This window comes from Strigops habroptila, chromosome 6, assembly GCF_004027225.2.
Source record: "Strigops habroptila isolate Jane chromosome 6, bStrHab1.2.pri, whole genome shotgun sequence".
Classification (NCBI taxonomy): Eukaryota; Metazoa; Chordata; class Aves; order Psittaciformes; family Psittacidae; genus Strigops; species Strigops habroptila.
In genome coordinates this window covers 42,629,054-42,656,540 of record NC_044282.2, presented here as the reverse complement: position 1 = coordinate 42,656,540, position 27,487 = coordinate 42,629,054, and the positions used below count along the sequence as shown (strand labels likewise).

Genomic DNA, 27,487 nt, shown 5'->3' with positions numbered 1-27,487 from the left:
AGATTGCTCTACAGACAGGCAACTGGGGACTTAACAGACTGAACAGCCAATCTCAAGATCAAGTTTCTTGGCATAGTCAGGAGTTGCGGGACATCATGGAGCCAAGAACATCGTAGCCTTGGGAAATCTAGTTAGATTCCAGCTTTAAAGACCCTGGAAGGCCTTTCAAGACTTGATTTGTTAAGACATCCTGTTCCACATGTTCCCCATGCTAATCCTAATTCAGGGGAATTCCCAAGAGTGCTCCCACTTCTGTATTAGCTGGGTTCACCATTCAATTTTGGAAAAATCATAGGATATTCTGATTTCCTGAAATTCTTTTAGTATTTATTTTCCACTATCAATATTTTGGAAGGTTTTTTATTTGATTTTGAGATTGCCTCAAATTGAAAGAAAGACGTTTTGAAATGTTAGGACTTTTCCAGAGAATGGATGTTCCAGATTTCATCTAGCTCCTAATCACAATTACTATGGTCAAAACCCTTTTCCTTTGAGTATTGCCCTCTTGCTCCTTTAACAAGTGGGGAATGGACAAAGAACAGGAGACAAATAGCTCTGTCTGAAAGAAGGGTTTTTTTTTACTCTGAATCCTGCATTTAAATCAAATAATTGCAGAGGTCACAGCTGCATTGGGCAACATTGACCAGGGAACATTCTCCCTCGATGAGAGCCTCTAACAGAAACATCTGACTGCAATTCCTGACTTAACTGAAACTACCAAAGTGATATTTAGCACTGCAAAATAAGTAAGAAGATGGGCGTAAATAGTCATATCTATGTGCAATACCTGATGGCAGTGACAGAAGCCCATCTGCATTTCTTTAATTACAGAGACAAATTCTTTGGTATACCAGAACAACATTTTACAAAATTTCCATACAAGAGAAATAACCCCTTGGTTGAATAATTTAATTGGAAATTAACATTTTAAGACAGAAACCTTTCCCTTGTGGTATTTGTCACTAAATCGTTATAAAAATGCATGAAGACTTCCCCAGATGACTGTGCCAACTGGAAAAGGTGAAAACAATTGCACTGCTTCTGTTATTCAGGCTAAGCTCAATGTAAAATCTAAATGAATAACATAAATCTGAATTATCACTCAGATTTTTATCTTTTATGATAACAAACAGGTACTAATTCAGCAACACAAGGTCTTCTCATAGTTATAGCTGTTGTTGGTTCTTTTACGTTTAGCTGTGTTTCCTTCACAGGAACAAGTTAGAGCAAAAATTGCAGAAAAAACTGCTACAATGTGATTTTTTTAATATGACACTTCAATACCAACAATGGATGAACCCATAAATATTGAAGATTGGTCCCACTTTGTGATAAATGTCAAATCCAAGTCAGTTTTCAGCTTCAGAACCATTTGGCATTGATGTTCTGTGACACAAACTTGGACAAACCTGACATTTTCGCTTAGAATAAGACAAAAAAATGAAGAATAATAATAACAACAATAATAATATTAATCAACCCCTCAAACGAACAGAACGTTTTCACTGGACTCAAAATGGCACTATTCTGTTAAGTGTGAACATTCCTCTATTAAAAAATAGACTTTTAATTTTTTGAGGAAAATCAGGCCAGGAAAGGGGCTGAAGAGAGCAATGGCAAGTAGCAAAATATTCAGTAAGTATGTTATAGCTCGTTAAAACTAATGGAATGTGAGGCAAAGTCATTTTCTGTCTTAGGAGAAAGACCAGCTTGTAAAGGTCATACAACATTTATTTTTAACCTTTTCTCTTCTTTTGGGCTAAAACTAAAGATATTGACAATTTTGGTCCATTGCCATACAAGATCTAGAAGCTCTTGCATTTATACAGACAAAATCTTCTTATTGTGTTCTGTAACTAAGCTGATTTCACTGTGATTTGGCCCAATTTACATTGATTGTTTGCTGCCTCCAGTGGAAGCCGTGTACAGCTGCCTAACCATAGACAAGGAACTCTTTTTTAAGCTGATTTCAAGTTTTGAAGCTGTTTTTTGAAGCTGCTGCAGTTCCCAGATTCTGATGCTTATTTTATTCCAATTTAGGCCATGATGCAAAAAACCCTCCTGTCAGCTCTACCAACTGGTAAAAGTCCCCAGAGAGATGGCCTGTTTGCAGCCGCCTCTATCCCTTCCAACATGGGAAGGTTGTGCCTATACCAGAAGGCAAAACTGAATGCTACCAGCGAGGGTTCCTGGCACTGGAACCCAGCCACTGAAATTGGTAAATTGTTGGAGCAGTCCCTGGCATGTGGTTAGCCTATGACAACTGTCCCGATCGATTGCAGGGCATTGTTGGGAAGCTAGGCAGCCCAGGAAGTGTTCCTAATGAGTAGTTTGAGTAAGGCTGTCCTCTCACAGGCAGTTAGAAGAATGGACAGAACGGATGTGGCCTATCCTGTGCCAGCTGGCTTAAGTGCCACAGACTTTATCAATGCTCTTGAGCACATTAGGTTTACTCCTGCAGATGAAGCCTGTGTATGCCAGGTCCCGGACTTCCAGCAGTCTGGCTGACTCAGGATGTTTTTTCTCCCCTAAAGGACCAGCAGACTTCCACACAAGAAGAGACACCATTCACAGATCTGGGCTAGTGGCTGTACAATACATTATTTTGAAAACATATTCTGCATTTTTGTATCTTTGTGTCACTTCAAGTGCAAAATCAAGAAAAGCTAGGAGTTGAAATCTTAAACCTATAGGCTGGTCTTTTAGTTGTCTGCTGCTGTTGAGTAAACCTTCTGACTTTACTCTGGAAGGCAGCTCATTTCATTATAGAGCTGGTCACAAACTGGGACTGCAGTGCTGGTTTCTGGAAGGAGAGAACCACTGGTGAATAGTGAACACACATATAGCAGGCTCACTGCTGCATAGTAGCTATAGAGCTGCTCATGGCCCGAAAGTTTCTTAGAATGGGATTAACCTCCCACCCTCCCTTAGCTGCTTTTGTAGGCACATGATCTTGCAAACAGTATGCTTGCCTACAAGCAGTCACCAGACCACGATCACGCCAATAGGCCCGCTCTATATCTGATCTGTACAAAGCCATTCAGCTCTCCACCAGACAGTCATGGGGCTTGCTCACTTACTGGGCAGCATGCCTGCCTACTGGTGACCCACAGAAGGAAAGATGTACCCCTGCTTTTTAAAGCTCTCAATGCTTGTGCTTATCATTCAGATGATGATAGTGAGTCAGATGGGATATCCTTATGTTGCCTGAAATGGCATTTGGTTTTCAGCATAATTTTTTTAAGAAGTGGTGCAAACACACTGTGAGATACCATTCTCAAATTTAGGCTATACTATCAAAACATGTTATCATTTATCAGCAATGGCACTAAAACACACATGTGATCCACTTGTCTCCTCAAGCTAAGAACCATGGCTGGGAATGAAAGAGGAAGCTACTCTGCCTCCAAATCTGCTGAGCTCTTATGCACACTGAAGATATTCTCCTTCTGGCACAGAGAGATCAGAGCAAGCTAGAAAGTGTAATGCACTCATCAGCTAATGAGACATCAGCTAGGGCTTTTACTCATAATCTTATTTGGATGGGGCAAGGAAGTTCCTGCAGCTGCAGCTATACAACTCTACGCGAACAGATAGGAGTCAACAGTGAACACATATATAGAAGGCTCACTGCTGCACAGTAGCTGTAGAGCTGCTTATGGTCTGAAAGCCAGTTTCTTAGAACAGGATTAACCCCCCCTACCCTCCCTTAGCTGCTTCAAAGTTAGGGGTTACCTTAGTGTCCTCACATAGGCAACAGTCTACAGCCAAGAGAGGTTTGACTTGCTTCGCTGGGACATTAATCTTTATTGTGCAAAAAAAAGTATCTCTGAAAACCTAAATATGAAATAACTCAGAGGGGTGGTCTCTGGAGATTTCAGGTGATACTTTGAATACCATGAAAGGCAACTAAAAAAAGCGAGACTATTCTAGTAAGACGTAAAAGTCCTCCTGCTGGTTCAGTAGGATTTCCACACCAGCTTTGCGCTGGTGCAGCACTGCAAACTTGACTGAAGACAATTCTGAAACTGGCTCAGTAACTGTTGCATTGGCCAACTCAGAGTTGTCCTTAGCCTTGAATTTACATGCAGAGAATAGTTCTAGCCAGAAATCTGGTTTGGGGTTTCTGTGGTGGGTTTATTTCATTTTTTTTTTTTTTTTTTTTTTAAACTTTTCACCAAACATCAAGACATCAAGCTGTTCCTGGCCGTAATACTGACAAAACATTTGGGAACCGTATCAAGGTTCTTCAGGTTTGGTTGCAGCAATGATTGATGGGATTTTAATCCTGTTGGCATTTGCATCAGGTAGGAAGTGGGGAAAGCCCTTAAAATGCTCGTTTGGCTTTAATATCCCTAACATCTGTTGAAGTTTTTGTTTGAGTTATATATGTTCTCTGGCTGATTTCAGTGCTACAGGAATTCTTAATGCCTCATCTTTACTCTCCTCAGCAGCTGTCATTGGGCATTGCCTCTGAGAGTTGGAGGCTCACAGAGATGACTGCTCCAGGTGCATAAATATTATTTTATACTTATGCACAATACATTATATTGAAAACATCTTCTGCATTTTCATAACTTGAAGCAGAAATTTTGGAAAGTATCATCTGTTGGATGCAATGTATGTATTTTTCTATATAGATTTGAAAAGTAACTATCACACATGTATCACACACAACCATGTGTGTGGTCAGTAATTTGGAAGTCCAGTTGCCATGTCAGCCCACTGATAGCCACTCAATTAAACCAACAGAATTACTAGCCCCATCTCATTCCATCACATTTATCTCTAATGGGACTGACGTGTAACCTGAAGATTAAACACTGCTTTTCTATTGTGAGAACATTGATGTGATGTCTAAGGAAAAAACCTTATTTCAAAATATCATTTTGAGGTTCTGAGGTCAATAAAGAGCAACAGAAGAAGCTTTTTTGTAGCCTAGCCATACGAATGTCCATTAGAATTTTATCCTAAGTGTACACTCAGTTCATGTATTGGTTATGAGCCCGATTTAGACAATCAGCTCTGCTCTGCAATCACTTCAGAAAACATTGCACTTGCTTTTATTAAATATAGATAGGAACCCTTATGTCTGTTATAATCAGCTGAAACAAGAGCATGCTTGAAACTGTAAGGCTCTTAGCATGAAAATTTCACCAGTCTTAGAACTGAGGAGAACACATTTTCTTGTTTTCATGTACACCATGTAAGTAAAAGAAGTCAAGATCACTTTCCTTTACTGTCTCAGCATGGCGTAATAGAACGGAATTGGTGAAAACAGTGACTAATGTGTGTTATTTAACAAAGCTAGAAATTCTGCCTGGCATTTGCTCCGAATACCAAATGTAGTGCCTCTGTTTCATAACCACCAAGGGAATACGGGACAGTACACCAATTAAAACTATCCACCAGATACTGCATTTGATCTTCTCATTTGTGTATGCTTACTTCACAAGGCCCTTATTCTGAGGATCATGAATTTTACTTTAAAGATGGGGCATTTTTAATAACAGCATAGATTGATTGACTCATAAATTTTGATTGCAGAAATAAATCTGTTCATTAACTCAACATCCTGTAAAAACAGGACAAAAAGTCGCACCAGGTGTTTTAAAATGAAATCTACCCCTCCGGGACAAGCCAGAATACTCATTGTATACTATTACCTCCAATGATCTGCTCTCCCAGGTTCATGATGCTTTTGGACACCGGGTTTCATATCTCCCTCTCCACCTTCTTTCAAGGAAAGCAAGCAGGTTTTTGTCCTGGCTGTGAAGGTGTGTTCATCTTTCATCTCTGCCTGAAGGGATTAAAACTTACATCTTGTAAACCCTGGAAGAATGCTTTCTTCACCATCCTGGCTGCTCAGTGTTGCAAAAGCCAGGTGCTTCCCAGTATCCAGGGAAGAAGTCCAAGAACCTGTGAGCAGTCACAGCAGACAGAGCACCTACTCACCTTAGAAGTCACAGGAGTCAGGCAGAGGGTGGGTAGAAGTCTCAGGGATCGCAGTTTTGGAAATATATATGCAGAGTAGGAGCTTGGTAGCATTTAGGTAATTAGCATGTAGATGGTTAGCTCAGATGGAGCCCTAAGAAAACATCCTTAAGAAAATGTAACCTGTTGGAACATCAAAGCATCATCCTAAGTCTATCAGTGTGAATTTCAAGTAACTCCATTGAAGTCAGGAGATCTATTTCATATCTTCATATAATTCAGCATAAACAAATGAGAATAGAACCTTGCCTCAGTTCCTGCATGCATAAAAAGGCAACAGACTGTTTATCTATCTGCCTCCTATCTCAGTATTACTATTGTACTTTGAGTCTACGTGTCTATTAGTAAATGTAAAGGGAATATTTCTGAGCACTGGAATGAAATTTTCTATAATGTTAATTTGTCCTCGGTGCCTCTTGGGCCTGTGCCAGCTATCCCATTCCCAGACTCATGGTGGAGTTACCTCATAAAAGGGATTAACGCAGTTTCTGATAACGTCCACTGTCTCCTCAAAAGGAAGCAAGCTACATAAACCATATTATTCAGAAATCACAGGTCTTTCTGTGCCAGCTGGTCTCTGTGCCAAACATAACAGGCATGTCTGGATACACCTAACTTACTAGGAAAGATGCAGCCTAATGTTCCTGAGTTGAACTGGTGTGTATTCAAAACACAGGCTGCTCCTTCCTTATGGGGTGGTGACTAAAATGACCCAGAAATTGTAGCTGTAAGCTAGGTGAGAACCCATCCAGGTGTTCAGTTGACTTCCCGAACACCTCTTCCAGTTCTGCAGCTGTATCCACCTTTTTCCAAACAGATTACTCTGAGTGAAGGATTACTTGAAATGTAATCACAGAAACAGAACAGCAGGCTGTATACTACCTGGCTCATTTTCCACCTTCCTATCTCCATTCGGTGACCCTAATGTGTCAATATTTGGCATGACTAACTTTTAAATACAGCCATACCAAGCTATTTCATGCAAAGGGCCTCTCTCTCACTTGTTGAACTGCTCGTTCAATTTACTTTTTTCTTCACGAGTCTTAAGGTGACTGGAAACAAACCATGAAGCCAAAGAGGAGGAAGGATTCTGGACTCCTGACAGAGCCTTCTTGCTCAGTCTTGCCTCCGGGTGTCTTTCTTCATCCTGTGCTGTATTTGTCCCTTTTTCCTTTTTTTTAGTAACTTCATTGTGACAGCATGGGCAAAGATTTCTGTGAAAACACACGTACATGCCATTTATATGTTGTTTTTAACGGAAAGATAAATTGGGTAATATAGGTAAGAATAATAAAGCAGTTGTCAGGGAATACAATCGCATAAAGGAAGGAGTTGAAGGGCCTGGAGCACAAGTCTTGTGATGAGGAGCACCTGAGGGAGCTGGGGTGGTTTAGTCTGGAGAAGAGAAGGCTCAGGGAGACCTTATCGCTTCCTGCAACTATCTGAAAGGAGGTTGTAGTGAGGTGGAGGTCAGTCTCTTCTCCCAAGTAACAAGTGATATGACAAGAGGAAATGGTCTCAAGTTGTAGATTGGATATTGGGAAATATTCCTCCACAGAGAGGGTGCTGAGCTGCCCAGGGCAGCGGTGGAGACACCATTCCTGGAAGCGTTCACAAACCGTGTAGACAAGGCTGCAAGTGACATGGTTTAGCGGTGGTCTTGGCAGCCCTGGGGTAATGGTTGGACTTGACCTTACTGGTCTTTTCCAACCCAGGCGACTCTGTGAGGTGCGCGGGACTGTGACCCGGCCCCGCCGCTGCCCTGCGGCCCGCCCGCCCTCTGCCCGGCGGGACGCGGCGCCTCCGCAGGGGAGCGGCGCGGGGGTGACCGCTAACGGCGGGCCCCCCGTCGGGGCCGCGCCCCTCAGCGCCGCCCGGCGGCAGCGCCGGGCCGAGGCTGGGCGGCGGCCGCTGGGGGCCGCTGTTGCCGCTGCCTGATGAGGGGCCGGCGGCGCGCGCTACCTGTCCGCGGTGCCCGGGGGGCCGTGGTCCCGCCGCAGGGGACGGGCTGCGGGCACCGCCCGTTCGCAGCCCGCCGGCTTGCGGGGCTTGGGAAGCGCGCCCGCGGCGCGGTCCAACTCCGTATTTGCCCGTTTCGGCTGCCAAGGGAGAGGTTTATCCACACAGTCAAAGTAAACAGGAAAGTTCAGGCGGATCGTGTTTCAGGCCCTCCGCTCCGAGGGGCTCCGCGGGGAGGGCAGCGCGGGGTCGAGCCGCGGGTGTTCGCTGTGGGAGCTCTCGCTCTCACAGGGAAGCGCTGCGCTCCCGGGGGACTCTCACCCACCACGGACACTACCTCCCCTTCGCTCGGGTCTTACCGCTTCTGAGGGAGCCGGCTGCTGAGGGGCCGGCGGGGCTCTCCTCCCAGTGGCACTGCCTTTCTCCCTCCTCCTCCCCACCGCACCCGGCCCCGCTGGGAGCGCTTCCAGGCAGCGCCGCGCCGCGAACCCAGGAAGCCGCTTGGCCACCCGGGACCGCCCGTGCCAAGAATCGGCGAGAAAGGCGACGCGCCCGCTCCTCCCGCCTGCCCAGACCCCGCTCCAGCCACCTCTCCGCGGGCTTCCCGGCCAGCGGGAGCAGAAAATAGCCTTCCTCTTCCCCGGCAGCCTGCCCGCGCCCCAACACCTCCCCTTCCCCGCCGCGGCCGGGCGCGGAGTTCCCGGTAAACAGGCGGCTTCCCCGCCTGCCCCCGCCACCGGCCCCCCGCGGGGGAACGGCGGGAGCGGGGCCGGGGACCCGCCTGACGGGGAGCCGCGCCAGGGACATCAATATTTCAACGGCTCCTCAGCGCGGTTCTAATTAAAGGCTCGGGCGAGGCGCACCCCCCTGTCCCCATCTTCCCGCCGCCGCCCCCTCCCACTCCACACACACACGCTTGGGACCGTCTCTTTACGTCGGAGAGAGGCGAAGGAGTGACTGAGCCCTGCCCGGAGAGCCGAGCGAGGGGGAGGGACGGGGGGGACCGGGGCGGGAGCGAGGGGAGGGCGGGAAGGGGGGGGCTTGTGCAAGCAGCGACGCTCCCGGGGTTGCCAAGTGGACTTTTATTGTTTTCCACCCACTTCCAAGTCGATACTATCTGCCGTCTCATGTCCATCCTATAGCCTATATAAGCAGCTGCGCCGGGACTGCCGACGATGGAGTAGTTTGTGGATACGACGGAGCGCAGGGACGTGAGGGGGGCGGGCGGGCCAGCCACAGAAAACTTGGGACTCCGCGCCGCTCGCGGGCTGCTGCCGTCCGGGGAGCGGCTCCCGGGGGAAAGACGCCTTGGCTCCGGGGAACCGAGAGACAGGTAACACGGCCGGGAAGGGCCAGCAGCCCTCCTTCCTCCCCGTCTCTGTCCCCACCCCTCCCGCCCCGCGGGGCCAGCGGCTCGGCGGGGCCGCGCCGGTGACAGCCCGCGTGCCGGACCCCCGCCGGAGTTGGCAGCGGCGAGCCGCCGCACGGAGCGCGGGGCAGCCGGTGCATGGGGCTGGCGCCCAGCGGAGGGAGCAGCCGTCCGTCCGAATGCGAGCAGGCCCCGGGATGAGGCAGCATCCCTCCGCCGCGGCTGGCTGCTGCTCCCTGTGGAGGTGGCCGGGGCCACCCGCGCCCCTAGGGGAAGCCGGCATTGCCGCTCCCTGTCCCCGGACGGCTGTCCCCCAGCAGTGCACCGCCCGTCCCGCCGCTCCTGCCCGCAGCCCCGGCGCGGCGCCCCGCGGGGCGGGGGGCTCGCTCGGTGCGCAGCTGCTGCCGCTCTCCGGCAAGAAACTTCGGGGAAAGTTGTCGCCCCTCGCCCGGCTCCTCCGCTCCGCTGCGGGGCAGGACGGAACGCGCCGCTACCTCGCTGCCACTGGGGAGCTGCTGCGGCAGCGCGCCGGGCGAGGGGCTCCCGCCGAGGCAGCTCGCTCCGCGCCCCGCTGCGCAGCCGCGCAGCCTGCCCTCCCGTGGGACCCTCAGCGCTGCCCGCTGTTCTCACCACCTCGTAACCTGCGAAGCGCCCTCCGCGCTTTCCTTCTGTAATGTTTCCGATTTCACCCCCATGAGTCTCCCCACCTCTGACCCACCCCCGTTTTTGTCTTCCAGTGAAAGAGGCGGCCTCCCGCGGCAGCGGATCCTTCCTTCTCATCTGCTCCTGCACCCTTCGGGTCAGACCGCAATGAGTGGACTGAGGTCTCCTGGGCTGCTGGGGCTGATGCTCTTAATGCTCTCAGCAGGATACTGCAAAGAGAAAACTGACTCCTCAGATTTGAAGGACAGGCAGAGTCTCCTAAATCTGATCATGGAGATCATTCAGGAACTGAAAAGGTACCACCTGGAGAAGGACAGTGGAATGCAGTACTTCTCCAAGCACGACTATAACTTAGATCGAAGGGAAGTGGCTGACTACGGAGGATACCAGGACGAGCAGAGAGTTGGTAAGTCACAGTCTATGACTTGGGAGATCTTTTTCCCCAGGGTGCCTTGGTGAATGAGACATCACATCAAGTTACTAATTTTATATCAGGAATTCACTGCTCAAAATACCTGCAGATTTCCTTTGGTTTTAGAAAGAGACACAGATGGCAATTAGGGATAGAAGAACTCCATTCACATCTCAGAGCCTCTTACTCTCTGGATAATGTGCTTAACTGAAAGTCCAACTTCCTGTGTGTTGGCTTCGAACAAAACCTATTAATAAGGGGAAAAAATCGAAATGGGCTGAGATCAAAGTAGTAAGGGATGAAAACACTTTTTTTCCTGGAAGTTTACCACCTTTTAAAATGTGCTTCCTCTAAGTGTTTCTTGGAAACAACCCTAGTAAGAATTTCCCCTGCAGGACTATAGTATGTCCTTATAGATCGCACAGCTAGAAGTCTTTCCTGAAGCTCAGCTTCATTAAACTTTTCGCCTCACTTATGAGTCCCTTTTGTACTACAGAGATAGCACCTTTGAAATATTAGGAAGGGAACAAGAGTACTCCTCTGTCACTGTGCAAGCTGTGACCATTTTGGGACCCTCCTCAGTCATCTTCCTACTCGTTGGAATGGCTCTTCTGTAACCTTCAGTGGAAGTCCCAGTTGGTTTGTAAGACCATGTTCAGGGTTGTATAGAGCAGTACGGAAGCAGTCATACCAAGCCACACAGTGATGGATCGTTACCACTCACTTTTGCGATGTGCTTCTGTGCATCTAGCTGAAAGTTGATGTGGCTTCTCTTGCTGCCACATCTCATGTACCATTTGCTGTCACTCCCAAACCCCTACAGCATTACTGCTGCTCATCTTACCCCTCCTACTGAAAGGGACTTTAGGAGTATTTGCTAGCAGATGTCTACTCACCTTTTCCCAAACTGGCTTTCATTTTGTTAGTGTTGTTTATTTTGCCTTTATTGATCTCACAAAGCTTCACTGTACCTCTTCTTCATTCTCATTCATATTCAAATATCGCCATGACTTGCATTTGTTGGTGGCTGTCATGAAAATGTTACTTCTTCATTCTGGGTGATTAATGAATATACAAAGGAGGACAATTTTGTTCCACTTAAGATCAGCAGAGTGAGAACATTTGGTTTTATAAATGTTGAAAAGTTAAGGAGGCCCGACTAAGGAGGGAACCCTGATCTGCAGGACTCTCAATTTCAACTTGGAACATGGGCATAGTTTTTGGTCACTCTGCATCAGTGTATTGGTGCAAAACATCTGGTTTGTGCTAAGTTATCTATGTAAATAATAAACCTCCTTGAGAGCAGATTAGTTAGTAGTGGTGTTACTGACTCCTAAGCAGGATTTTTCATTCTGTTATTATAATGGAGTTATTCCCAGCAACTCTGAAAAGGAACTACTGCTTAGAGTCTTTCATTTCAGTTTTGGCATCACTTTCCCAGTGAGCTTGTCCCATGGGAAATTTCTGAGTAAAGCATGTGTGTTTTTAATGCTCTTCATGACATAATTAGGTCAAATATGATAAGGTCAATTTTACTTACACTGACTAAAGTTAGAAGTAAATGAAGAATGACTTTCGAGAAGTGTCTAACCTCACAAGTGATTCAGATCTGGATGGAAATGCTCTCTGCCTTATATCTGGTAAGAGGTGCCAGGGGAATGAAAAAGGCTGCTCAGGCATTTATGGTCAAATAAATAAAGCACCATGTAGTGTATCGTACACAATCAGCACTATGCTATCAGCATAGACTTGGTAACGGAAAGCAATCAAAGATAGCTGTAAATCAGGAAGACACAAGCAAGGGTTAGAGCTAAAATGGATTTCAGTAAACCAGTTTCATTTTGCCATCTGCCGAACGCAAAACGCACGGCGGTAAACCACAAACATAGGGAGCCAGAAGAGAGCAATTTGCTTGGGATCATTTCCTGTGAATTTTATTTACTGCTAAAAGGGGAGGGAGGAAATTCCTGTAAGTAGATCAATCCAGTTTCATGATTGCAGCAGGACAGTGCTTGTACAAACATACCCATGACAAAAGAGGGAATATATTTGAATATACCTGTGAGTCTTCATTACTAGCAGAATATGCAACCATGAACTAAAATTTGTGGAAGAATTTAAATCTAGGTAGCCTTGATAATGTAATTCATAGAGACCTACGATCTGACTTTTACTCACTTGTCATTATCATTAATGAGTGCACACCTAACAGACATCACTTCTTTCATCATCACAGCGTATTTCGCAGTGCATTTTACTGTGGCTTCTTATGTAAAACAAATGTTTGCAATCTGGCCTACTGTATGCAAAGAACTTTTGACCTCTGTGCATCTGACAAGACGCAGTGGTGATATTTGCTGGACAGTTTATTCCCTGTCCTTATACTGTGCTTGGCAAGCATAAGTTCCAGTGCAGCAGAGTGACTGTTCTTTTTTTTTGTCTGACAGAAATAGTTCCCAGAGATCTGAGGATGAAAGACAAGTTCTTAAAGCATTTAACAGGTACGTTTTAATTTTGCATTCGTATCCATCATTTCATGTACATACCATAAGCTGCACTACTCTTCTGTGAGCTGTGCTGATTCATAACTTATTTTTTCCTTCTATTTCAGGTCCACTCTACTTTAGCCCAAAATGTAGTAAACACTTTCATCGGCTTTACCACAATACAAGGGACTGCACCATCCCAGCATGTAAGTCCCAAAGCCAGAGGCTTTCATAAAAAAAACCAGAAACTAAAATTTAATAGCTTTACAAGGTACCAGTAGTGATACAATGTTACAATACATTCTGTGCAATGAAGAATTTGGATTGCTCTAAAATGTACTAAGTATGTTTTACAGTGTTGCTAGAACAGCACCAGCATTACCGTGAGGAAAATGGAAATAACTTTTTCACTGCAAATACACTGCTTAGAATGGCTGTAAACACAGTACTGATGTATATGCCTCTGGTTCAAAAGGCGTTTGCTTTTCATAGGAACACATGACTTCTCTCACAAACCTCTCTCACAAACCTTTAATTTCTAGTGCTGCAAGTTCAAGCAGATCAGAAATCCAGGTGGGGCTATTTCCTTTTCAGTGATTATTTATGTTAAATATATTTTATACTTTGACTGTTCAGCTACCAATCTACCAGTGATGTTGCCAGTGATAATCTTTGCAACCCCTGTCTTGGTGCATTCCAAAAGTTTAACTTGCTAAGGCTTAGCTGATGGACGCAAATAAGCAAATGCAACTTACAAGATCTCATCAGTGCTGACAGCACAGAGAATTAAAAAAAAAATAAAATCACACATTGACATTTATCAGTCAGTAGATGTGACTCCAGACTCATACTGAGGTGGACCTGTTGAGTACGCAGATGCTATTTTAGTACAGCCTTTTCAGAATGGAAGCACACTTTATTTTACTTGTCTGAGGTCAACCAGTTGGGTCAGCAGCAGAGCTGGGAATAGAAACAAGCGTTACAGATTCCAAGTTTCAAGTATTAATAAATATTTCAGCCCAATATATTTTAAAGGCATATTTGGTAAGAATTGCAGACTTTTTCCCTATTTGTAAGGCTTCACATGAGGAGTACCTGTGAAAGACAAGGATTTACACATAATGGCTAACCAGATCACGTTCAGTTTACATGGATGGAGATGGAAGTTGTTCATAAGTAGTCTGCTTTGAACAACCAAATGGTCACATTACCTGTTTCTTAAGGACCACAACACAAACATCATTTGACTCAGCACTAATGAGTACTTTGAGCTAAAATCTAGTTGGTCTTACAGTCTAAATTAGCCTTTTCCACCTGGCAGGTGACATATGCAACATGATGTCTGGATAATAGAGAATAATTTGTATGAATGGCAATTCTATCATGTCCATGCTGTGAGTTAGGGATTGTTAACACTGTATCTCTAGAAAACATTAGATACTCATTAATGAAATAATGCCTAACGAAAATCAACATCAGTCACCAGACTGTATGACTAGCATCTCCTTAAAGTAACTTTCTTCTAGGAAAATGAGGTAAATAACCTGCTTGAATTCTGCATGCACAGTGTGATGTTACTTCTTGAAAATATTCTGATTCCAGGTAATTCTGTTCATTCTGTGTAGAAATTCAAAGGCCAAACAAATTAAAAGTGTCTATGGTACTGCAACATGGTGGTAGCCAGTACAAAAGCATACCTTCTAGTACTTTGTACAGCATAGCAGCATTGGCACCTAAAAAGTAATTTACTCTGCTATCTGTCCATAACCAAATTTCACAATATTTGCTTTCAGTTTGCCATGTTGAAGAAAAAAACAAACCAAAACCCTCTTGATTAATTTTTTAGTTTGACATTGGTTCTGCCCCTTATTATGATGCATCAAAAAGCAGAAGGTACCCAAAATAGGGACTACTAACAATAGAAAAGAAACAATTTTACTAGTTTTAAGATGAAACTCCAGACAGTTATGAATGAATTTGTATGATGTGGTCACCTGCTCAGGCTGGACTTAACATTCCTATGACTAGGAAACGTTATTTGTCTAATTTAACAGTTTTTCCAGGAAGAAAATTTATTGGAGTTGCATTACTTAATATTAAGTTGATTGACTTGCTCCCTTGAGGGCTGGATTTCAAAGATGGATAAGCACTACTTATTCTTCCTCTAGCATGAAAATACTGCAGTCACGTTTACATCCCACATTTAAGCACAGACACAGATACATAAATTTTCATGGGCACATACATTTGGAGATCCTCCAAGCACAGTCATGCTATTTGTTTATAGACAGTGCATGTGCAGAAGTCGGTTGCATAGTTATATGTGCCGTTGGACATGGCTTTCAGTTATGCAATTTTTACACACTGTATTTCTAAATCTAAGAATCTGATTTCTATACTGTTGCAAACAAAGGTGTTAATTTATAACGACAATAATTAGAACACTGTTATAAATTTTTATTTTTAAAGGCAAAATTGGTTACTTCAGTAATTTTATTTATGCTCTTTTTTTATAACAGACTATAAAAGATGTGCCAGGCTTCTGACTCGGTTGGCAGTAAGCCCAATGTGCATGGAAGGATAAAGGTAAGCTTTCTCATAGCAGTAATGACACTCTACTGCATAGCGAAGCACTGGAATTGATGTTTCATACATGAAAATTTAGGGGAGTGTAATAACACTTGTCCTTTGGTTCAGGTATTCCCTTTCAGAGTACTTGAAGTAACTGTCTTAATCTGGCAAATACTGGCAATAAGTAAAGGGTACCCCCTACTGGAAGTCATTATAGAGAAGTCCATGTGCCTCAGCTGGGAATTACTCATAGCAGTATACAGTTATAAGAGTGAATTTGTTGTTACAGAACAAAACACAACAGCTGTAGCTTATTTTTCAAGAGTTGACTCAGTACACAATTGCAGCAGCCCTTTTATGTGTGCAGCTGTAGATCTATGGTGTGCATTTTAAGATGCATTAATATATACATAGATATACACATGAAAGCTTTATAAATGCAGATAGGTTGCAGGTGCTTTCAAGCAATTCCATTAAAATGTATTATTAGTAGCATTGATAAACCAACTTTAAGCTACTCGGACTTCTTGGTATTTTCGTTGTGTTCACCTCTCGTATTTATGGGTTTATCTATTCCCTTTTTGCCTAGATGTACCTCTGTCTCCTACAAATACTTGGGGAATTTCACCATGCACCAAAATAAAACCAAAAGCCAACCAAACAAAAAAAAAAAAAAAAACCAAAAAAACTTCCAAACTATCTGTATTCCTAGAAAACTGAAACATAAGAATACAAAAAGACTAATTTACATTCTGTCCTCAACCTTTCCCCGAGACAAAAATGTGAGCTCTGACAAAAGGATAAATAATAACCTGTATGGATTTGTCAATAACAAATGCTATCAAACCTAGATACTTTGTCACAAAATACACATCTTGTGGAGAGTCAGCGAGAAAAAGCAGTAAATGTTAAGCATCTTAGTTTATTTTTTTAATGCATTGACACTGTTCTGACTGAATAGTCTAAACCAGGGTAAAATTTAAAGAGCAGAATTATGAAGTCATGCAGGAGTAATCAACTGCAGAAATACATAGCATGTTGTGAATAGGTAGACATACAGTTCTGTAGATAACGTAGGGGTTGTAGTAAATCACATACTAAGTGTGACAACCATGTGACACTTGAAAAAAGGCAAACAACATACTGGAATTTATAAATAGAATCATTGTTTATAAACCACCTGAAATAATCACTGTTGCTGCAATACTGCATTTAAGGATACCACACTTGAAGACCTAGCTGTAGGTGCTTCTTGTAAGAGTCTAAAGAAGTGCAATATGGATGACCAAAGACCTAGTAAACTCAATTTACAAGAACAGCTAAAAGGATTTGGGATTACTTAATCTAAAGACAAGACGATTGCAGGAAAACATGATGGAGCTATTCAGTTTAATAAAAAGTAGCTACAAGCCATTCTTTCTATCCAGTGTTGATAAAAAAGTCGTCCTTTTTTTTTAACTTTGCAACAAGAGAGGATTCCAGCTAGACATAAAAAAAGACTTTTCTAGTGGCAAGGGCAGAGGTAATACATTAGCTGTAATTCAGCATGCTGAATTTACACTGAACTCCTCAATATTTCCTTAAGTGTTTTCTGCCTGACTTCCTAAAATAAACCTAAGCTAGCCCAGCTTCAATGTGGAATGTTTCTAATGTCCAATAACATACATTACTTCTTGTCTTAATTTGAAATCTGCAGCCATGGAGAGGAACCTCTTACTCATAGAATCACAGAATGGTTTGGGTTGGAAGGGATCTTCCAAGATCATCCAGTTCCAACCCCCCTGCCATGGGCAGGGGCACTTCCCACTAGATCAGGTTGCTCAAGCTCCATCTAGCCTGGCCTTGAACACTTCCAGGGATGTGAATACATCATACATCATATGTTCAGGGATGGAATTTTGGAAACAATTGCATATAGTATTAGGACAAATAAAAGTTAACAATAGGTAACTCTTTTGATCTAACTGGAGAAATGCTAGTGATTCAACCTTTCAATTGTAAAATCCAGAAAGCAAGGAACAAATAAGCCATTATATAATGATACTCACCTGTGAAAGATAAGTGACTAATCTTATTGCCAATACTAATTAGCAGATACATCAGAATAGGGAATTCTTTTCTCCCTTTCCTTAGAAAGTTTTATCCGTACCTTTACATCTTGTCACGTAAACACAAACACATAATATGAAGGAACAGTAACTAAAGTAGTTCACAGCTCAAGCAGGGAGTCTATTTTTAAAAAAGTCCACCTCATTTTGCCAAACAACACCTTAGCTCAACTAGCAGGCGTGTTTCAACATGAACAGCAAGCCTCACTTCTGTTATTCTGCACACAGGCACAAATCATTAATACTATCAGCACTCTTAAGTAACCTCCATTGGTAGAGAGGAAGGCTATTCTCTACCAATATGCCTTGAGATCTGCAGGTGTCTCCATAAAATTAAGCACCATTCCTCCTCATAGCTTCTCCACTGCATCAGTTCAATTTATGTGGGTAAGATATCTCCTCTCACACAGAAGTATAGTGCAGCCCTTATTTGTTTTCATCATGTCATGGACTGAATTGTAGAAAAATGGGTTCTTTTTGCATTTTTCCATTTACCTTTCCACAAAGCATGTAGTTATCATTAATTAGTTCAAGGTATTTTCAAGAAGTTGCAAAGTTTTGAACATGGTACCACTTGTACGTAGCAAGAAGAGATTTCAAAGCCATTTCTTACTTAAGATGGCTTTCTGGTATATGAAGTTTATTTGTAGTCAGGCAATAGGTAAACACTTCTGGTTTCTGCTATAAGGCTACTACTTAGTATCAGTTCTAAAGCTCAGACTAATGCTTGAATATTAGTTAATAAAAATTTCTTATGTGATACTACTCCACAAAGCTCTTAATTAGATTTCCTGTTTTGCTCACTATGTGATTTCCATTTCACTGGAGGCTTATGAGTGGGCTGGACTACAGATGAATTATTGCTCTTTGATACTTGGGCAAACTAAGATGATGCATTTTTCAGATACACAGAGATCTGTCCATGTTTAGAGATGGGTCTGGGGGGAAGAAAAGGAAAAAAAAAAGGATAGGTTTGTTTCTTATTTGTACTTTAAATGTATTTTGGACTATCATAGCTTTAAAGCACTCAAGACATTGAAACTCACTGTTAAGATCAAACAGGAAGAAGTGAAAACAGGAATTAGGCATCTGTTACTGTCACAGTACATACCTAAAAGTATGTGTGATACAAGTGCATCATGGAGCCTTCACTTTTCCTCATTTATCCTACACATATGTAACTGGGCTCCATCTTCTGTTTTTTTGAGTGTATGTTCACATTTTGCCTGTCTCACAGCTGTAAGCAATGCAGGGACCCAGCAACAGCCCTTTTACTTGTTGAGCTTGCATGAGTGAGGGCAGAGCAGCATACTTGTATTACCACATCAGTCCATAGGCCTTTCCCCCGCCCCCAGTCAGCAACCCAGGCTGTGTTCCCTGGTTGCCACCAGCACCATCTCTGACTTGTTCTATTCTGGAACACCACCTTGTGTTCAACACAGCTCTGCTGGAGTCCTGTTCTTGATGCTTTTTTCTATTCTGTTCTTCAGCCTCATTTTTCTCCCAGTTTCCTAATAGTTCCATACTCTGTGCTTGCTTTACTCCACCCTGTGCAGCTACATCCAACAACCATTATGTTGTCCGTATCTGCAGCAGGTAAGAAATATCAGGAACAAGATTCCTGAAGTCTTTACCTGAAGTTCCCAATTCAGATTTTGTGGATTTCCTGTGACAGATGGTGATGAATCTGAAAATCTGGCCTCTTTGTCAACATTTGTCACAATCAGTCTGCTACAGTCATACAGATTTTACTGCTTTTGTTTGAGAACTGAAGGTGCTACTGTTGGTGCCCTCCCTTTTCCGCTACCTGTTCCTTAAGTGTTTGCTAGAGACCAACACTGATCTCGTAACCTATGTTTAAAACCTCCTAGCGCCACAAGACATAGTTCAAGGACTAAGGACTGCATTATCGTGTATGATTATATACTTTCATTTTGAACATTTCTTCTAATTACTGTACTGACAAGTATTCCTGTATTTTTAACTTTTTTTAATTGACTTTCAAGTTTCTACAGTTCTTTCAAACAAACAAAATAAAACTAGTGACACGAACAGTTTTACGCTAATGAATACAAGACTAGTGCAAGGAGTAGGAATCTCAGGCTAAGCAGAGAAAAATGAGCTTTATATTCTATAAAGTGTATTAAAAAAAACCCCCCTACCAGTTGCTTGTTTCCTAGAGAAGCAGATATAATTAGCAATATTTAAAGGAAAAGCAATAGAGTATTTTTTGCTTAGGGTACATGACAGGGCAAGAATAAACATTTATATATATGAAGGTCAAAGTTGCCTTATAAAATTCAGATAAGCTAATGCACTCTGATAACTGAAATTGCCTTTGGAACTCAGAATCTGTGTAAACCCCTGAAGATATATTGACTATACTAGTAATGTATGTTAAAAAAGCTGAAAATACAAGATATACTTAGAAAATTTAAATGCCTATAGAGGAAACTAAAATACCACACTAAATATCCCATTCCTGTACACCGTTTAATATATCCATTATTTCAAACTATTCTTAAACCAAAACAATATTTGAGCTGTTATGTTTTGCTTCAGGTGTTTTTTAACAATGGAAACAACAGCCCTTAATTGCTTTCTCTCTTACACAGCTTCCAATTCAAATTGGCATCGAGTGCCCTCAAGAAATGTCAGGTGCTTTCATTTCACAAAAGAAGTGAAGGTAGAATTAAGATGTGAGGTTTGCATATTATTCAGTGAAGGCAGACCCTTTTCTAGAAAGTATAGCTTGATCCATCCCATATAACTTCCCACGACACATTTAATCACCTCTGCTTGGTGACAGGAAGCAGTACCCACAGTAACTTTAAGTCTTTTACGAGAACTACTGCTTTGAACTAAAGAGGCAGACAGTGTACACGGTTACTAGTGTGGCATAGTCCAGCTTTTAATTTAAGAGGCAATTCTGCATTTTCCTTACTATGGGGTCTCTCTGTGGCTAGCACCAGATGGAACATTACGAGCTTTATCAGCTTCAGTGCATGGATCTCTGCAATCTGTTGACATTAGAGCAGACTTCCACCTGGATGTTCACCTGGGGAAGGAATTTTTTGATAGCACAGGGAAGTTGAGCTACAAAATCCTACTGGCACAGTATTTTAAAGCTTATATTAATATTTAAAACACTAAATTCTTATATAGATCAGCTTTATCTTACAGAGTTTATCATCGTGAGCTGGTAATAACTAGAACCAAGTTTGGAACACTGTAATATGCCTTTACAATAGCTTTCATTTGTGCTCTATAAAATTGGAACAACTGGAACAAAGGAGAACCAAGAACCCAATGAAAGAGATGAAAGGAGTTGTATAGCTACCTAGGTTCCCAAGAGAGGCTTTAGTCAGATAGCATTCAGGATCTCCACTAAAACTACCTGCCATCCTTCAGCTAAATTCCAGTCTAATTTTCCTAGACTGATGTATATAACATAATGATGTGAAAAAAGTACGACAACTGATTGATCGATGCTAACAAATCTGAGGCCTTTTCAAGGGTTTCTGAAAATGACAAGGATTTAGAAAACTGCAATTTAGCTGAGCACTGGGAATCTAAGACCCAAAACTTTTGATCCATACAAAGGCAGGTATGGATGAGATGACAAATGAGCATCCTGTCTACTTCCAATTTTTCACCCTCAGTGAGCTGCATGTTCCCATCAGTATTAGTAATGAAAAAAACTATTTATTAAATTCTCAGTGTTTAACTTGTCAGTTGTACCACACACTGATCAAAACAAAAGCATGTTTAAACATCACTTTTAAACACCACATCTTAAACAGGGTACAGTAGGGGCACAGATATAGAAAATAAGCTAGATGAAAATGCAAGACAAGGAAAATTTATGTCATTTTCCCCTCTAAGGAAGGATATTTGAAAAAGTATTGTCCTATCTGCAAAGTCAGGAAAAAAAACCCCTAAATTACATTAAGCTTTTTTGTAACATTATTACATTTCTTAATAGCTTTAAAAAATTGTGAAACTAAATATGTTTAAATAGTATTAACAAGTATTTTTATATGCACCAATGGCTTGATTTCCAATGGACTATGTTAAGTCCAACTGACTCTGCATTCAAATGATTCTGTTACAAATTACACTTCAGCAGTAGAAAACGCAGAAAAACCCAAATCAGAGAATTCGCACTGATCCTGGGAGAGATGGTTACATACAGTCAGATAGACTATATGAAAAAGTTTCAACTGTGAAAAGTGACATCAGCAGAACTCTAGTATCAGAGAACTGCTCTGTTTTATCTCCTACATGGACTTTTGGGGTCTATGAAACACCATCTTCAGCTGAAATCTCTTGGCATGTAAGAGCATGGAACCCATGCAGGTCCTGTTGACCAGTAAAACCAAGTGCATTTTTTACTTTGAAATAATGGCATTAACAGGTTATCTTGAAAACACATGAAACTAGGTAGAGTTGCTGCAAGTCTAGAAGATGTGGTTGCTGAAAATAAACTCAGAAGTTACTAGAGGGAGGATGGATTTCTACATACGTATATGCAGAGACAGTCATGTTACATTTTCTCAGAAGACAAGATGTGGGAGAAAAGGGTCATGGAAACCTTCACTGCTTAATCTTCAAATTCAGATTTCTAGAGTATAGGCAATATACTACATAAGCAGGTGGAAACCTGTAATCTTCTATCAGTCATTTTGATACCACTGTCATAAAAATGGTTTTGATTTCATTTCAAGAAACTATTCCGGGAAGGTTTAACAGAACGGGCAGCAAATCCTGCAACTCCTACTCAGTTTGTGCTGCCTTAGCACTTACACATCCCAGGGGCTGCATTTATATGATCAAATTGTAGAAAGTTCTGTTTGTTTCTTGTTTGCATGAGTCCAAATTTCTTTGCTAATGGGCTCAATTAAACATGAAATCGTTCCCAGGTCCTTCAAGCCCTACCTTGACATATTTATATCACTGGGCATCGTATCATCAGCTTCAAGACACCAAGACATTAAGACAGAAATTTGCAATCTGTTAACACTATCCTTGAGGTTTATTCACTTTTTAACTTCACAACTGCATTTTTAGAACAGGCTAAACATAACCATAAGCACATTTTCAATAGGTAGAACTGTATTTTCCAAATCTATCTACCTAAAATGAACCACTGCAAAAAAGGACCTTTTCCAAAATTTCAGCCTTGATTAACAAACAAAACAGTAACTTAGCAGTCAGGCTGCTGTGAACTAAACTGAGCTAAATCAGAACTGCACTACTGGATATTTCCAAAGTTATTACTGAATTCTCCAGTTCTGTTGATTCAATATGATAAACACATTCTTAAACACATGTATGCAAGTATAAAAATGATGAAAGGCAATTTTTTTTCTTTCTTTTAATTCACCAGATGTTATTACCATGAAAAGAAACACCAAGAACCAAGAGAAGTGCCTTGGAAACCAACAGGGAAATAGAACTTACTACCTTTATAACATATTCCATTGTGAACAAGAGATTTATTTTTGCAGATTGACAGACTACTTCCCATAATTCTTTTAACATGTGTTTTGTATGTCATCAACAGTGTGCAGTTTGACATTCTTTACAGTAGTGTAACTGCCAGTAGTACTTAATGCTCCATTCTTTACAGAACACACTTTACAACTGATGTGTAATGCTGCCAAAAATTATGTAAACACAAATATTTCACCAAGAAAACTGATGTTCTATTGCTTAATTCTACAATTTCAAGGAATGTTTGTTTGTATATCTAGAACTACTAAAGATCTGCTCCACAGTAGTTGTGGTCACTTGATATCCTTCATGCTTATGCAATTTTTTAAAAGTTTGGTTAAAACAGACTTGCATTGGGGTCACATTGTACCCTAGGAGTACAAATTGCATGACAAACAGAACGTGATTCCAAGCAGACATATTTTTTGGGACAGTGGAGCATGGATTTTGTACACAAACACAAGCTGCCATTAATTTACTTTATATAATAAATGTATAAAACATTCCAGCGAACGTGCAATATGTAAATACTGTAAATAACAAGCGTAAGTAATAAAGTGTTTGGTATTAAGTTGTTCTCGGTTTGCTTTCTGTTCACTCAATCCAGATAAACAAGCTATCTTCTTGTAGCTGCTACAATTTATCCACACTCAGACCTCTTTCCGTAAGAGATTTGAGTGTGGATAGTTTCACTAGAGTGACAAAGAAAGGTGCACCCACCTCAGAGGAGTCTGGTCGTGTGAACACTCTCCATGGATTTGTGAGGACAGACCAAGCTGTGTGTTCCAGTCCTGCAAAATGCCCAGACCACAAGGGTGCTCCAGTTCTCTACAGGCTCATAATCTTTTTTATGACCAATGATTGTTTTGGGGTTTTGTTTACATGTTAAAAAAAAAAGTAAAAAATCTGTAGCCTATTCATGCTATTGCCAGGTGATACAACCAGTAAATGTCCAATAAATCATTTCAGTGTCGTAACATTTTTAAGGAGTCAGTGAACTCAAGAAGCCTTAATACCCATTTCCCTTTCTTCCTTAAATCAGATATTAAATCCAGTTGTCATAATAAAATAGTTTAAACAGGAAGAAAAATTTTATCTGTGAACTGTAGATGAACCTCAGGTACTTTTATCTTAATACTGACATTTAGCTTCCATTTACCCTCAATTCAAACCACAAAATGTAGAAACAGAACCAAACACATGCCTCTCCCCCCTGAGAAACAGCTAGGAGCTGTGATTCTTGAAATGCACACTTCAGAGGCTTTAGCATCTAGCTCTTCAGAAGCAAAAAAAGGCAGAAGTACAATATCCCAGCCTAGAACTTGGCTGTATTTAGGAAAGGAGAGGTACATATTTGCTATTTGGTTTCAGTGCTCACTAAATGCTGAAGTTTCATTACTCAATGGGAGTAACCCATGCATACTGGAAAACTGGTAGTTAAAGGAATCTACTCCTACAGGATTCACTTGGCTGCTCACCTGCAGTAAACGTGGATGGGTGGAACTCTGCTTCTCCATGGTTCCACAGACTGAGGTCAGATCACAGCATATGACTGAACATGAGAGTTTAAATTAGTACACATCTTTCTTTCTGTTGTACGACACCTGAAATCCAGTTAAATAAAATTCTTCTAGAAAATCTCCTTGTAAAAGGAAAAAAGTAATTTATTTAATGATTTAATAAATTAATATAAATAAATCAATCCCATGGAAGTCTTCTCTGCATTTAGCAGAGGTCAGCATGCTTTGACAGGAGATACAACTATACTACAGCAGACTTTTTTGTATTTAGTCTTGGATATAACCTTACTACCTGAAGTAAAACAAGCCGTGGGGGAGGAGAGGGGGAAGGAGCAGTCAGTTCTGTAGTTTTTCATTCAACATTACATTTTTCATGAGGAGCATTTTAAACCTGTAAGAGCTTAGGCATCTGGATGATACAAGACTTGTGTATTAACCCGATGTCCACTGCTTCTCTTGGAACCCAAATAATAGTACTGTGCAACCGTCCCTCCTGAAGGCAATCCTGCTCTGTATTCTTGTATTCTACAAGTGGTGTAAATTACCATGGTGCTCTCCTTCCCCTTCTCCAAAAGGAACCCACTAAGGATAAAATCAATCAATCGGCTTCTTCCTAGTAGAACTGGTGAATGATTTAGCCAATAGATTACTTGCTGAAAATATACCTTAAGGCCGAACAATTTTGACTTCATGTCACTTTGTAGGAAGATTCCTAAGCCTAGTGAAGGTAAACAATCATGCCTTTTTATTTCCCTTCCGTTACCCCAGCAGCTCAAAGATTTAAGACTTCTAAATCTTAACTTTAATATGTAGGAAACTATAGGTTCAATTCCATCCTACTTGTGGTCCTACTCAGCCATGAATGGGAAAGCACAAACCATCATGTTCTCAATCTTTTGAATTATTTCATTTTCACTGGAGTATTTTAAATGGTCCTTCTGGCAGAGAATAACATTAGATTACATCTAAATACTTCCACTTCTGAGGTCAGTGCATAAAACCACATTTAAGATGGTTTGTCCCTAGCTGCTCATCGTTCTCCCTCATGTACTTTGTCAAAGCATTCATAAAAGAAATGGAAAATAATTTATTCCAGAGTCGGTGCTTGATCTCACCTGAAATATTACCTATATGTATTATTCTTTGTCCCTGAAGTGAAACATCTATTAACTTGCGAATTCCTAGCTTGTTCTTTGAAAGTCAAAAATACTGGTAATGCAAAAATGCACAAAGATCCAGGTTTCTGTATTTAAGTGTTCCTTCTACCACTTGCCTTTCTGTAAGCAGGTTCTTAAGTTTTATGTCTGATGGAAATTTTAGCACAAAACAGAAACCTCACTAATACAAACACAGCTGTTCTACAGCAAGAGTCCCACGTTGGATCACCCCCATTGTGCAGGCTGCTGCACAGGCAGAGTGACAACAGGATTCCTTCCTCCTCAGGAATAACAGGCACCTCTATCAAAATGCACCCCTCTCTCAGAGGGGAAAGTGGGTGACAAATACAGAGGCTACTCTAGCAGTTGGGAAGGCAGACAGAGGCAAAAACACGGCTGCGTAAGTAAGAAAGCAAGTTTTATAGATCCAGTTTTACAGACAATGTGGTAATGTGAGTTCATACCAATGCTGTCATTATTGAAAATAGGAAAATTCTCCTGATATCAGTTACATTACTGATCTTACTGATCTCAGTACATTTGCATTTCTAGGCAGAAATGAAAGGTGATGTTCAGACAGACAGACATGGATTTTTACAAAGCATTCAATTTTTGTCCAAAAGCAGAACTTTCTACTTACTGGCCTTCTGTTAACTTTACATTACATTACAGATGGACTGTCTTCGGGCTGAGCTATGCTCTCAGAGAACACTTCTGACAGGCTATCAATTCTCCTGAGTAAATCTGAAAATACTGTCTGACACCCACATAGGAACTGAGATTACAGCAAATCTCACTGAATATATTGCATATATTTGAGTATTTTACTACTATGAGATACATGCTGTACATTTCACATTTAGGCTTTTAAGCTGACTTATTCTGTCCTTAAAGTAAATACTATGTTACATGTACTTGTATCAGTGCACTAGGAATTGACCAAAAGATCAAAGGAAGACTAGCTGGAGAAGGCCTATTAACATCAATCACTATTTCTGAACTGTGTTCTTCTTAATTAGTAGAAAAATGTACTAGAACAAATATTACTTTTTCTTTAAATAACTGAGCACTTAAACTGATACAAAAACCCATTTTCAGAGGATCCTGGTGACACACACAGAGGTTTTGGTTGCTTAAGCTTTGAAATAGTGCTAAGAGCAGTGTCTGTCTGGGGGCAGGCAGTTCTTTTAGTCTAGCAGGCTCAATACAAAACAGCATCAGTCCAAAGGCTGTCTAACAACACTAGGATGACACACCTACATTATCAAACATGAACTATTATCTCACAGACTCCCACTGAAAGCTCATTTAAATTAACTCACTAATGGCACAATGAGAAGACCTCAGTTTAGTTAGTATAGCAGATAAAGAAGCAAGATGTTACCTTTGCAGTGCTTGTGAGAAAGCACTGGAAGAGTTTACAGATAAATTTATTCTGAATTATATTTTCTAGTACCACATTGATGTGTGATAAAATGGTTGATCATCTAATCCAATTAAAACTTTTCTATGCTTTTAAATTAATGACAGAAAACCTAAAATATAAAATGATACTGAAACAGTTTTGAACGTAGTGAGGCATAATTTTACAATTTAAATACATCAATCAAGTAAACCTTACATATTTCAGGAGAAGCTAATTATTTTCTTTCAGAAATAAAATGACGAAGCATTAATGAGACTTCTCCAAAAACGCTTTACAGCATCTAACACACTGCTCGTAAACAGTTTCAAAGTCCTTTTCACTCCCCT

General features: G+C 41.4%; 2 protein-coding genes across 5 annotated transcripts in view; one reads left to right on the top strand and one right to left on the bottom strand.

Moving 5' to 3' along the window:
- Positions 1–9,021: 9,021 nt before the first annotated feature.
- On the top strand, positions 9,022–23,633 carry ALKAL2 (ALK and LTK ligand 2). The gene is made up of 6 exons (XM_030489453.1): positions 9,022–9,286; positions 10,060–10,391; positions 12,845–12,898; positions 13,009–13,089; positions 15,403–15,469; positions 22,952–23,633. The coding sequence occupies exons 2-5, from the start codon at positions 10,133–10,135 to the stop codon at positions 15,465–15,467; spliced, it is 459 nt and encodes a 152-aa protein (XP_030345313.1). The 5' UTR covers positions 9,022–9,286; positions 10,060–10,132; the 3' UTR covers positions 15,468–15,469; positions 22,952–23,633.
- The window catches only part of ACP1 (acid phosphatase 1), a 34,220-nt gene continuing 19,037 nt past the window's right edge, over positions 12,305–27,487 (bottom strand). The window contains exons 6-7 of one of the 4 annotated variants that reach the window (XR_003991829.1): positions 27,357–27,485; positions 12,305–13,843 (exon numbers count right to left, since the gene is read on the bottom strand). Coding sequence is in view for 2 of the 4 variants with exons in the window: in XM_030489450.1 (XP_030345310.1) it covers positions 27,408–27,485 (78 nt within the window). In the remaining 2 variants the exon portion in view is untranslated. Of the gene's footprint in view, positions 13,844–22,004; positions 27,486–27,487 lie in introns of those variants that run through there. The other 3 variants (XR_003991828.1, XM_030489450.1, XM_030489452.1) reach the window with 3 other exon arrangements.